Source organism: Malaclemys terrapin, chromosome 10 (assembly GCF_027887155.1).
Source record: "Malaclemys terrapin pileata isolate rMalTer1 chromosome 10, rMalTer1.hap1, whole genome shotgun sequence".
Taxonomy (NCBI): Eukaryota; Metazoa; Chordata; order Testudines; family Emydidae; genus Malaclemys; species Malaclemys terrapin.
In genome coordinates, this window is record NC_071514.1 from 31073218 (window position 1) to 31086875 (window position 13658).

The 13658-nt window shown below is 38.3% G+C and overlaps 1 protein-coding gene across 4 annotated transcripts in view; it reads right to left on the minus strand.

The window, feature by feature from the left end:
• OTUD7A (OTU deubiquitinase 7A) overlaps positions 1-13658 on the minus strand; it is a 275367-nt gene that overhangs the window by 21736 nt on the left and 239973 nt on the right. For all 4 annotated transcript variants that reach the window (XR_008446571.1, XM_054043157.1, XM_054043158.1 and 1 more), the window contains exons 10-11: positions 8051-8178; positions 3664-3813 (exon numbers count right to left, since the gene is read on the minus strand). Coding sequence is in view for 3 of the 4 variants with exons in the window: in XM_054043157.1 (XP_053899132.1) it covers positions 3664-3813; positions 8051-8178 (278 nt within the window). In the remaining variant the exon portion in view is untranslated. The remainder of the gene's footprint in view (positions 1-3663; positions 3814-8050; positions 8179-13658) is intronic.

Below are 13658 nucleotides of genomic sequence, written 5' to 3' on the forward strand. Positions count from 1 at the left end.
AAATCTAAATATAGAACAAATCACCAGTTTGGGGGTGTCTGTCCTGTTTTTGACAGTCTGCCCTGGTCATGAGCCACACTATAGACACCGTAACAATCAACTTTGAGGAAAACTGCATCTTGCACAATTAAATGGCACCTAACATGTATTGTCAGGGATCAGATGAAGTGAGGTCTGAAATGAATGCTGCAGTACTAATGTCAGGAGGATATCTTTGTACATGTCACTTAGAACGGTGAAGAATTGCTGTTGGTGGCTAACTGGTTAAACTTTCAATGTCTAGAAATAATTACCATCTGTAGAAGAGCAACTTGATATTTTCATAAGAGCTGATTTCATATGAAAGTTTTATAGTTCAGTATAAAAATATTGCCTCTATCTAGTGGTTATTTGGGGAAAACTAGAATTGTTTAATGTTTAACCACAATTTTTCCTATTCATGATAGTGTATTGTAACTCCCTCAACCATTCCTCCCAAAAATTCAATTAGAAATTCTCAAGGTACATACATGTCCAAGTGGTTATAACCGCCTGTACATATGGATTTTGGTGATTATGTGTGCACAAGCCAATGAACAGTTATCTGCATAAATGTTCCTTTAACACACAGTTGCTGTGACTACATGCAGAAGCACAGCTATTGTTGTTGCACATTCACACAGCTTGCACATGTATGAAAACGTGAACACAGTGTTCAAAGGCAACATAAATAATTTCAGGTAAACTAGCAAAATGAAAGCTGCCACCGTTTTTCCCCAGCAAAGGGATATATAAGTTGATTGATTACATGTATTTTTGCCATGTGGACATCTGCAATATCTGCGTACATATGTGAGTTGTGTCACAGATCATAAACCAATTTCCATTCTGCTTTAACAATCAGAATGTTGCTGTTGACGGGCTATAAATTTTCCTCAGACTACATGGTACCCTTCAAAGCATAACTTAAACAGTCAATGAGAGGTGCTGGCTATTACAGATGGCATTGGATTGGGAGGGTGAGCCACACCAAAGTGCAGGCTGGACCGTTTCAGCCCTTCCTGGCAAGGGGACTGCTGAAGTCCGTGGGATTGGCCAGTGGACTGCCATCCATAAAAGGCAAAACAGGGAGAAAGCAGGCGTCTTTCTGCTCTACCCCTCACCGTCATGCAAATCCCACCCTCTCTTCCATCATTTGCGTTCCTGATTGATGTGGTATCAGTCTCAATCAGCAGAAATGTCTGCACTTGCTGAGTAAGTGTGAGTTGTGCAATGGTTTGTTTCACAGGATCACACATTTTGGTGAGTTGTCCTTGCAGCTGGGGTTAGATTCCCCTCAATGGGAAAAATATTATTGGGGTCTGTGGGGAGAGGCTTTCCTGAACCTGCAGAGATCAGGATGCACTAATGGTCTTTCCTCTGAATTAAGCTTTACCTTTCCATCAGTACCGAGGGGGGATGGACTTGTGAGGAGGCCTGAGCACTCATGAGCCTGGGTGGATTCATTGGGCACCACCTTGCATGAAGTTACAAGCTTTGGAATAACATGGGCCCAGTAGGGCCTCAGGTTTAGGCTAGATGGTTGAGCCTGCAATGTGTTAGAATGCTCTAGTTAAAGAAACCTAAGAATTTTACTGCTGAAAGGGTTTACCATCTTCCTATTTCTAACTGTAATGGGAAACACATATGCAGCAGGAGAATGGCTACAAAAAGTCAGCAGAGAATTACCTTGGCACAGGAGAAATCCCAGCTGGCACAGATGTGCCGCATCTAGGTCTGCACTAGCTATCCCATCACCCCAAGAATAGGGTTTGTGCTGTGGAAAAGAGGGATGTGGTGGAATTAGGCCTATCCTCCACTAGCATATGGTCCATTAAGGACCCTATACCAGTGTCATAAACATACAGCTAAGGGTAGCATAATCTCTCCTTACCCTGTAAAGGGTTAATCCTTCCTTTACCTGTAAAGGGTTAAGAAGCTCAAATAACCTGGTTGGCACCTGACCAAAAGGACCAATAAGGGGAGAAGATACTTTCAAATCTGTGGGGGAAGGTTTTTGTTTTGTGTTCCTTTGTGTTCTCTCCGGGTCAGCAAGGAACCAGGGCAGGGAAAATACATCTCCCTAAGCCATGTCTGAACTAAGTATCTAATAGTAAGTAATAGCAAGGAAATGCGTTAGATTATCTTTTGTTTTAGCTTGTGAATTTTCCCTGTGCTAAGAGGGAGGTTTATTCATGGTTTTGTAACTTTAAAGTTGTGCCTAGAGGGGAAATCCTCTGTGTTTTGAATCTGATTACCCTGTAAATTACCTTCCATCCTGATTTTACAGAAGTGCTTCTTTACTTTTCTTTATTATAAAGTTCTGTTTTTTTAAGAATCTGATTGTGGTTTTTAGTGTCCTAAAAACCCAAAGGTCTGGTCTGTGCCCTCCTTCGTTACTCTCAAGCCTTCCCAGGAAAGGGGGTGAAGGGGCTTGGGGGGATATTTTGGGCAAACAGGAACTCCAAGTGGTTCTTTTCCTGAATCTTTGTCTAACTCACACAGTGGTGGCAGCAGTACTCATCCAAGGACAAGGAAGGATTTGTGCCTTGGGGAAGTTTTTAACCTACGCTGGTAGAAATAAGCTCAGGGGGTCTTTCATGCGGGTCTCCACATCTGTACCCCAGAGTTCAGAGTGGAGAGGGAACCCTGAAAACCAGAGATTTGCATTAGAACAGCTGAGCAGATACCCTAAGCATCATTGAGGCTGGTGCAGATCGGCATTCAGGGTCAGGGAGCCATGACCAGCTCCCCAACTCTTGATGTAGGATTGAATCTGGCCCTAAGATTCTTCCCATTCTTAGCCCAATATTTCAACAGATTGAAACCTGGTATACAAACCTATGGTAAAATATCTTTATACAGCTGCTATCTTTTTTTTTTTTTTTTCAGAAAAACAGATGTCAGCAAGTGGATCAGAAATAAAAGTTTTAATTGATTTTTAAAGGAAAAATATGTTTAATACACAACTAAAGATACCCCTAATGAAAAGTATGTCTACACCTCAATCAGGAGGTGTGACTTTAGCACACAGCAAGACCAAAGCTAGCTCCAGTAACAATAGCAGTGTAGCCATGACTAGCATGGTCCAGCTTCTAGCCATTTACCCAAGGTCCTGGGCAGGGCTGTACACAGGAAACTAGCCTGGGCCACCACCCATTTTGCCCTGACTACACTGCTATTGGTACTTGATCTAGCTAGATCAAAACTAACTTGGCTATGAACTCCTCCATGAGCTGCAATCATATCTCCTCATCGCAGTGTAGACATACCCTATGTAAGCTTTCAATCACAACTGTGTGACCCACTTTTCATCTTCAGAACACTTTACTAACTCTAATTAATGAATGCCTTCAGGATCCCTAGTGTAAAACAGGTAAGTAGTATTATCTCATTTCCATATATGTAAGCTGACACAAAGGGGTCAAGAGCACAATGTCAGAAAGAGAGAGAGAATCAGTATTAGAGCAAAGATTAGAACTCAGGAGCTCTTGGCTCCAGTCTTGTTCTTAGATGATTAAAATGAGCCTACCCAGTAAAATCCAATGGGTGCAGTTTCCTTTTAGATTGATAAAAACAGCAATTAGCACTTTGCATTCCACTCCACCACAAAATATTGACTAGGTAGGAAATTTCTCAGCATACCTTGTTCTCTCTGTTGATCTTTTTGTTCCATGGATACAAGAGCAGAGAAATGCGCTTGATCGTAAGCCAGGACAAGAGGTGAGCAGTGACATCGGTTAGGTGGAACTTCCAATGGCAAGTAAATTCCTCCAAATGGGATAGGTGCAAATGCTGCAAAGACAGATGCAAGATTTCTTGAAATAAACAAACCATTAAAAAATGGGATGGAGAGAGTAAATGGACCCTGACATTATTTATATAATTTATACCAGTTACTATTCAACATTATCAGAGCTACATGTGGGTGTCAGCAGGCAGTGTTAAGTGAGGGGAAAACCTAATTCTTTGGCGCTGAAAACAGTCTAAAGAATAGTTCAAGTCTCATGGTAAAATTTTAAAGGAATTATGAATTTAGAAATAATTATGAAACAATTTCCTGTCCCAAATTCTCCCCTAATTGCAATTGTTTATTAGTGAAGATGTAACTGTATAACAACAGGATCTTCATGTCTGATACACATGAGCAGAATTGAATTTTCCATGGAATATTTTTAGTTACAAGGAAAAGTTTCTTATTATTGGCACCAAACATGCGGTATCACATTTTTTTTTTTTTTGGCAATGTAGTCTGATTATATCCTTGGCTACTAGATTTCTTTGCCAAACAGATTTTCTTTGATTACTGTTGCATATGTAGTGCTCATTTACAATTTGTTATGAGTATTGTCTCTGCAAGGGGAGAGTTCAAGTGTTTGTGTTCCTTTTTCCTTTGTGTTCTTTGATATTTCATTCAACTATTGTATATTGGGGAAGGATTTTTTCTAAGCCCTATTCATGTATTGATTTGGCCAACTTATTATCATCATATATTACATTTTCTAGTTGTTTTTGTTAAAGTGGCAGAGGTTTAGAGAATGGGTGCCTGAAAATTTAAATGTATCTGTGACTCTCTGTACCTCGGGGAACTCCCTAAACCCCCATGTTCATCTTTATAAAATGATTGTGTGGTATTCAATGCAAAGTTTGTCATGTTGGGTGTCTTTGGAAGGCTCATGATGCACTGAGCCTGGTTGTTACAGTAATGTTATAGGTTATAATTTCATGTATACATTATGGGGCTGAAAATGTATCATCATGGCTTAAAGCAAGCCCAGGCAAAAACTCTCCAAGAACGAAGAGGCAGTTCACACCTCATCAGGGCTGGTATGGGACAAACCCAGCCCAGCCTCACAGGAACAAAGGACGGTGGCCTAGGCAGCAACAAAAGAATATGTTAGACTTTTGAGGGAGTCACCCCCCTTCCTTTGGTCAGTTTGGAACTGCAATGAGGTAATGGTCACCTGACTCTGAAGGGGAGGGGGCAAAGCCAAGAGGGAAGAAAGGACATAATAAAAGGGAGAGACATTTGCCATGCTCTCTCTCACTCTCTTCCATCTACATTTACAGACACCACACCAAGCGACTGAAGCGCTGATCAAAGGGGAGAGCCTGGCTGAAGAGCAACCAGCCAACCTGTGGTGAGAAGCATCTAAGTTTGTAAGGGCACTGAAAGTGTTAAGATCAGCTCAGAATGTGTTTTGCTTTTATTTCATTTGACCAAATCTGACTTGTTATGTTTTGACTTATAATCACTTAAAATCTATCTTTATAGTTAATAAATCTGTTTGTTTATTCCACCCGAAGCAGCGCATTTGGTTTGAAGCATGTCAGAGACTCCCCTTGGGATAACAAGCCTGGCACATATAAATTTCTTTGTTAAACTGACGAACTCATATAAGCTTGCAGCGTCGAGCAGGCATAACTGGACACTGCAAGACGGAGGTTCCTAGGGTTGTGTCTGGGACCGGAGATATTGGCTAGTGTCATTTGGTTACATAAGCCAAGGGGCAGCTTACATGCTAGAGGCTGTGCGTGAACAGCCACGGAGTGGGGGTTCTCACAGCAGAGCAGGGTAAGGCTGGCTCCCCGAGTCAAGGATTGGAGTGACCTAGCAGATCATTGGTCCAGATAACACCAGAGGGGAACGTCACAGTACCAATTAATGTATTATTATACAGGAGCCTCATTATTTTACAGAGGCTCTTATACTATACATGAGACAGTAAAGTCATAAGTTTCATATAACTATAGCATTCAGAACAATATCCCATTAAGCAGTGACTAAACACCTTTTTTTGCCCCCACAAAACCACAAATCATTTCTCATGGAAAGGTAAACATGGTCTATTGGTCTGAGTAACAGACTAGCAGCTAGGAATTCCTGAATTCTAAATCCAGCTCTGAGAATGACTCCCTCTGTGACTTTAAAAAAATCACTTAATCTCTGCCACAGTGTGCCCATCTGTAAAACGAGGATAATTAATAACACTTACCTACTTCACAGCTTGGTAGGAGGCAGCAAAGATGAATTAATGTTTGCAAGGCACTCTGAAGAGGAAAGTACTATCTACGTGTTAAACACTGTTAGTTTTCAAGCCTGCCCCAGTTAAACTCATATTTCAACACTTGTTTTACATTAGTAACACAAAAATGTAGGAAAAAGTGTGGAAAAATCTGCACCAGGAAAATATACTTTTTTATGTGATGATCTATTTAACTGTGCATTATTCGCTATACAATATAGGCAGGGATGCTAGCACTGCCTATTCATAAGATTAAACCAACACTTCCCATGACAAGAGCTTGTTTTTGGTTGCCTGTAAGTTTGGCAAACTATAATAATTTGATCTGAAATTTCACATGCTGGGTGACTGTCAGACTAAGATGTTTGATAAATTTTAGCCAAAATGGTTCAGGAATTTCCAAGAATGAGGCTAGGGAAAATATATATAGTTTTATCCAAGTGTATAAGTCTTTACAAAAATTGCAGTTCATGCTTGCTCATGGCAAAGTGTGTGCTTCATCCCCTCTCCCTCTCCCCAGTGCTGGTCCACATAGAGAATGACAGCCTGCTACTGCTATCACTTATGCTGTTACCTCAAGTGGCAGAGGTTTGGGGATGGATTTAAAGGTTCTAGCTCTGCTCTGAAAACTATGTTAAGAGAACACTATTAAGATTGCAAGTTAGGAAATACCATAATTAAGGTTGCCTGGCCCTGGGCATGTGTGAACAGTGATTTTTCAAAGGCTTAGAACTTCGCCAAATTTGGGTGGATTTAGATGGGGATGGCAAAAGGCACTTCTCTGACACTAAGGCCAGCCCTGCCAAATTTCAAATCCCTGCTCCAAAGCATAAGGGTGTTAGAGCTTCTCAAAGAAGAGATCACTAGAATTTTTTTTAACATGGGCAAACAATACAGGTCCGCCCAGCTTCATTCTCAGAAACAGCCAAACAAATTTAGCTGAAAATTTCCAAAGGAATTCAGCCTCAGGCAGACACTCAGCATGAAAATTTTTAGCCTAAAGTGGTTATAGTTTGGCAAAGTTATAAGCAACTGTAAACAGGGGCTTATAGTGGGAATTTTGAGATGACATTAATAATAAGTGTTACTACATACAAAGACCCATCATAGGATAACGTATGCAAAAACATTCAGAAAAAAATAGGACTATAATAGGAACTGGGCAAATTATTCATTGTGAATAGTTTATTGGATTAACTTCACTTTTTTATGTGTAAACAAATTGACCTTTATAAATGTGTTCATTACTTGAAATGGTTCAAACCACTTTCTCAGAACACATTTTAGTGCACGAATTGTTTGCAAACTATTTGATTTGATGATACATTGCACAATTCACTATTTAGTGGTTTGTTATTGGTGTCATAATTCATCTAGTACAGTCCACATGAATTGCAATATTTGCCAACCCTCTTTTAGTAAGTCAACAGGAAAAGATAAAAAGTTGATCTATCCTTAAAAATGTATTTAGACCCGGGACTTGATCCAAAGCCCATTGCAGTCAATGACTTCAATGTGCTTCAGATAAGCCATACAACTATAGAATGTGTTTTTAAATTTGGTGACTTTTATATTAAACAAGGGCTTAAATTTTAGAAGGAAATGCATATGAAGGAAAAATTAAAAAGAAGCATAAACACTGATAGAGAAATGACGATTGCAGAGTGTGGAAGGAGAAAAGAATACAGCAGAATTAGAACTTTGCTAACAGAGCTTGATTGCCCTATAAATCTGTTATGGATTCCCTGAATTTCAATATTGTTTTTAAAATGGGGCAAATGTTCACAGTGCTGTATATGGTTTTAGACACATGAATCAAGTCACATGAAAGATGATGGGCTCCACAGACCTAAAATCCCTGAAATGCTGTGCACTGGTACCCCTCGTTTATGGACATTATTATAAAAAGACTGTTATAATGGACAAATGTGTTGTGCTCTAAAATTCCTTTGCTACTACATTTATTTGTTTTAGCTAGGTGCATAAAGTGCTAATGAAAAACTTACCTTCTCCCCCTGAGTCTCTTAACATTGTGTCTGCTACAACAACAATTGGTCTTCTCAATATATGTGCTAAGACAAAAACGTGGAACTCTTCTAAACTCTCATACACTGGATCTTCTGAATTATCAACTCTGGAAAACATAGCACAATGATCTCAGCTGATCAACTTACAAATGAAGATTTTCCCCTCCTCAAGGTTATTATAATAGACAAAGAGAAAGAGAACTAGCAATGACACATGGAACCTTTTCTCTTTCAGTCTTCATTTCAAATTCAGGTTAGATTAGTAGTGATTGAAATCTTTACTATTTGATACATTTTGGTAGCCACCAGTTTCATGTGATTCTCAGCTAAGCTCCTAGTGGATGGTCGTCCCTATCACTAAAATTACCATTACCTTTGGCACCCTCTGTAGAGAAGCCAAGGCTAGAGAGTCAAGTATTCCCCCACACCTCCCAGGTAAAGGTTGAGGCACATTGGTACGGCAGTGTAGGCAGCTGGCACTTCTGTTACCAATGTCATACCTGCCTTGTGGAGAGAGGACTTCAGTCTCTAAACCGGTGCCTCTAAGTCTTTTAATCAGTATCAAAATATGCACAAAAAGAAAATAAAAACAAAGAAAAAAACTAGGGTGTGGGTAGGGAAGAGATGAGGAATCTCCTTCAAATTAATTTTCTTGTCCATTTATTGCCCAGCTTTGACGTTTGTTTCTGAAGTCATACAAAAAAGAAGCAATGCAAGCAGCTCACATTTAAGACAAGAGACCATGAAAGTCAAAATGCTATACAGGACTACAGAATAAACTACTGAACATCTGACTCTTTCATTTATGATGACCTCGTAATGAATCTGATCTAACTCCTACTGAAGTCAATGGGAATCTTTCCATCGACTTTGACATGAGCTAGATTGAGCTCGGAGTACTATATACAGTGCAGTGACAAAACCTCATGTTGCACTAGCAGAATAAAACACATATCAAACTAAGAGCAATTCTTAAGTCAAAATATCTGGTCATTAATGTTTTTGCTTTTACAGACATTTTTTAAAAAATGCAGCTTTAACCAATTTACCCCCCAGCCTATATTTTGAACATTCAACAATAGCCTAAGTAGCTCTAAAGCTCATAATGAGAAAGTAACTTAAAATAAAGTTTGGAAAGTGTCATGCATGAAAAGAAAGGAATTTAGAAAAACAATGCAAAATTTAATTGGAGGTCAATTTAAGCTCTTGAGCACTTGAAAAGACTTCTACATGTCAGCTTTTTCTCCCTTCATATTTTATATACAATTAAGCTTATTTTAATGACACCAGAAAGAAAGTTATAATACTTTCTCTACATGATGAAAGAGCAAAATGGCCTTTTAACATCTAGCTGTCCAAGAAAGGGGAGTTATTTGGTAATATTTCACAGTTGTTGTTGATATGACATTTTGTGTCAAAGTAAGAAGATAATTCTGTACATCAGATCATATCCATTACTAGACCAGAGTCCTTAACTTCAAAGGTGGCCAAAATGAACAAATTGCCTACAAAAAGATCTTGGAGGAGACAAGTACGCAGACGATACTGTTAGCAAATTAGAATGATGTCAATCCTATCTGGGGTGATCTTCAGACAGTTTCTGTTCTACTCATAATCTCATGTCTGAAAGGCACCAGCAAAGACAGAGAATGGAAAATGCCATAATTGCTGGACATCCATTAGAAGAGACAAATGAGGAATCTAGGTGCCATGTGCATTGCAGTGAAAACCTAGATTAAATTTTCTAATCACTGTTACCCAAGAGGATTATAGAGTACAAAGCTTAGGCAAGCAGCAAAAATTACATCTACAATGCTTGTGACACATAAGGTGAGACTTGTAATTTATAATTGTTCAATCGAGCACCCAGGTCAGTACCTATAAGATTCATACAAGGTCCATATACTGATAGCTAGTAGTATCAAGTGCCACAAGGACAAAAGTCAACATGATAAATAGAAAGCATTAAACCAACATTTACATCTAGAGGGCCATACATATTCCTGAGAACGTCGTTTCAGAAATCTAAACAACTTTGTAAAATTACTTTTAAAAAAGAAAGATTTGTGGTACCAAAAATGAATTAGACTCCCCCCAAATACAGATTTTCAAAGATTCTACATTCTTCACATACATGTATATATACCGTACATATGTATCTGTACACAAACACAAATGTTTTCATCGTATTGAGATACAGGGTGGAAAGTATACAGAACACTCAAAACCAAAAATATTCTGGCATCTAGCAGCCCAGAAGTTGCAGCAGCAACAGGGACATTCCAAGTTTCTCCAAAACAAAAGTTGGAGCTACAAGTGGTCAGCACCTTCACAAACAAGGCCAAAAAGGTTTTTCATTTGTTGTACACATGGATTAATCTCTGATCCAGACTTCAAGAACAAAGCTATCATATGTTCTGTTCTGCAGATAAACTGAGCCCTCTATTCGACTTGGCTGAACTCGGTCTTGGAGGCCATTCAGTCACCACAATAGTAAGAACTATTGAAAATTTTACATAAGTTTGTATTTCCTCTGTCTGCAGTTTTTCTAGTAGTATTGTTGTTTTCTCCTTCCTACTAACCCTCATGTCATTAAGTCATTTTGAATCCTCGCCTTGTATTATGTCTGACACATTAGTGGGCAGAGAAGCTGTCAGCAAATGGAGGTAAAAGGGAATAACACAATACATTAAAAATCTGAAGATGATAGGCAAGAAGGGAGAGAGACAGTCAGAGAGGAAATTGTACCCAGCTAATTGATTGTTATTTAAAACATACACAGCATATAGATTCCATGATGAGTAAGACCTATGACAAATTAACATTGGCACTGCAGCCTAGACATTCTCCCAAACTAACAGTGGAATGCGCTATCCTGTGTAATAGGGCACACATTGTTTAATATATTTCTTGGTGAGATGGAAAAGTGAACAGTGACACACATGCCCTTCTTATTGTTATGCACAAATAGAACTTTTTGGTTCATATCTTGAAGGATGTGGAATCACAAATCTATGTACAATGGGATTTACTTATTTACAACATTATTTCAAAACCCCTTTCTGTCTTCATTGATTCATTTTAACTCCAAACGAAAAACATTCCTAAGGTGAAATCCTTGCCCTGCTGAAGTCAATGGGGTGAGTTGGTGGGGAGTTGCATTTACTTCAGTCACCCTAATCTTTTTCAATATTTGTTTCAGGTTTTTCCATCCCTCTAATAATTCTGTCACCCATCTCTTAACCCCTTTTGTCAATGCTAGACCTTATCTGAGATAGGGTAACTAGAACTGAACACAGTTAATCAGGTGAGTGAACACTGTACCACTGATGTATATAAAAGCAATATAGCAATATTAGCATAATAATTAGAATTTAATACAGTGTAACTTGTAAATATAATATGAATAGTAGTATAATATTAGTATAATAATTACTATAATAAGCATAATTTATAAAATAACATTATATTTTCAGTACTGTTTTCAATCTTCTTTATATATACACTGAATTTTTGTTTGTATTTTTACCCACTGCTTCACATTGATAAAAAGTTTGCATTGAGCTATCCACTATGATAACCAGCTCTTTTTCCTGATTGGTTAGATCCCAGTAATGTGTCTGAGAAATTAAAATTATTATTCTAGTGTGCATTAGCTTGCATTGGCAACACTGCATTTCATCTGCCATCCTACCGTCCATTCACCTAGTTTTGTTCGGTCCCTACAAGAATTCTTCACAGTTTTCTCTAGTCTTGACTAACCTAAATAATGTTTTTGCCTATAAATATTACTGCATCACTGTTCACTTTTCCATCTCACCAAGAAATGTATTAACCAACGCATGTCCTATTACACAGGATACAGCATTCCATTGTTAATGTTTTGTCATGGTGAAAACAGATCCCATATTCAGGATCAATAAAGGTTTTCTGTGTTCAGTCTCTCTGTTGTCTGTCTCTCTCATATACCAGGAAAAAAGTAGCACTTCAGTGTTCTATAGTAATGGCCCCAAATGCTACATCTTGCACGAATGCTTTGGTACAGTTACAGATAGCTGCAGAATACTGTCATTTTTTGAAAATAGGGAATGGTGTGAGTTAAGGAGAGATTTTTCTCTGTCATAAGGGCCATGGTCCAGATTTCTAGCTGACATACAAATAACTGAATATCGGTCCCTTTTATGTTTAGCATGCAAAACTTCTATAGATTGTGTAATTCTCTAAAGTAATATTTAAACTGTGTGCGAGGAATTAGCTGAAAAATCTTATCTAGAAGTATAGGAAGTGCATGAACAATTCCAGTGCATCACTCTTATATTGTACCTTCCATATCTTTTACTGAGACAATTTCTGCACTTCACCCTCCAGTTCTCCTGCACCTCCGGAATGATAAGTCTATGAGATTTATGTTGTGATCAACATTCAGTTAAATAAATGCCATTTATAGAGCCTTACTTGGAGAAAATGGATTTTTCCTAAGCAATGCTATATCCTCTTGCCTTTGTAAAACACAGAAAAAGTCAGAAAAACCACTGACTAGGAGTCTGTACCTTGTGAAATAAATCAACTGTCTATAGAAAATGCTGCTGAGACAGTGGCTTTGAAAGTTTTCAGAAAGCAATACAAAGAGTGGAAGTGAACTGAACCTTGAGTGCCCTTCTTTAAAAGAACATTTTATAGAAATCTGTGACCGTAAGCGACCATCCAAAAGATACAGACAAATGGGTAGCCAGAAGCAATGGTTCACTGTTTGTCTATTCTTCACATGTCTCACTGAAGAGGTTTATTTCCTTATTACAGACTTTTTGAGAAAACTGAAGCAAAAAACAAATCTCCAAGGTGAGGATATATATAGCAGCTGCATATTTTAATTTTTTTTTGTTGAGAATTCAGAGAAATAATTTATATCGCAATACAAAAGAAAGAGAAAGAAATATATCAAACTAATTCACAGAAATTAGATCTATTTTTTCAAATGCATATTTTCAATTTTTTAAGCAATACACGTTTGCTTAATTGGCAGATTATTTCTTGTCTTTCAGTGATATGGCAACTTGAACACACATTAATGTAAACGAGGGGAATCAGAATTATCCTCTCTGTACCATGAATTATATCATCATCTAGTTCATATATTTTGACAGGATAGTGCACTTTCCTTCTGATGGAATTCAACATGCTTTACAAGAACATCCACACAGCCACAAAGAAATGCAGCCACCACTGGGATGAAGGTGCACAAGTACCTCAGATAGGGAAGGTAGCAACACAAGATGCTAGCTGGTAGAGATTGGGGGGGGGGGAAATCAAAACAATTTTTTAATGAAAGTTTTTGCAAATGTTTCATTTCTTTTCATCAAAAGATTTAATGGCAATTTCAATTGTCAGATCAGTAGAGGTCCAAAGACTTTTCCTTCCACTTCTATATTTTGAGGGTCTCCTTCATCCATATACCAATCCTATGCACATATCCTATGACTGTAAAGGCTGCCCCTTCCCTCAAAAATTATAACACCATTCTATAATCACCTTCCATAAGGGAAGGATGTGCTATGTAATACTGCTGCTACTATTACTCCTACTACTT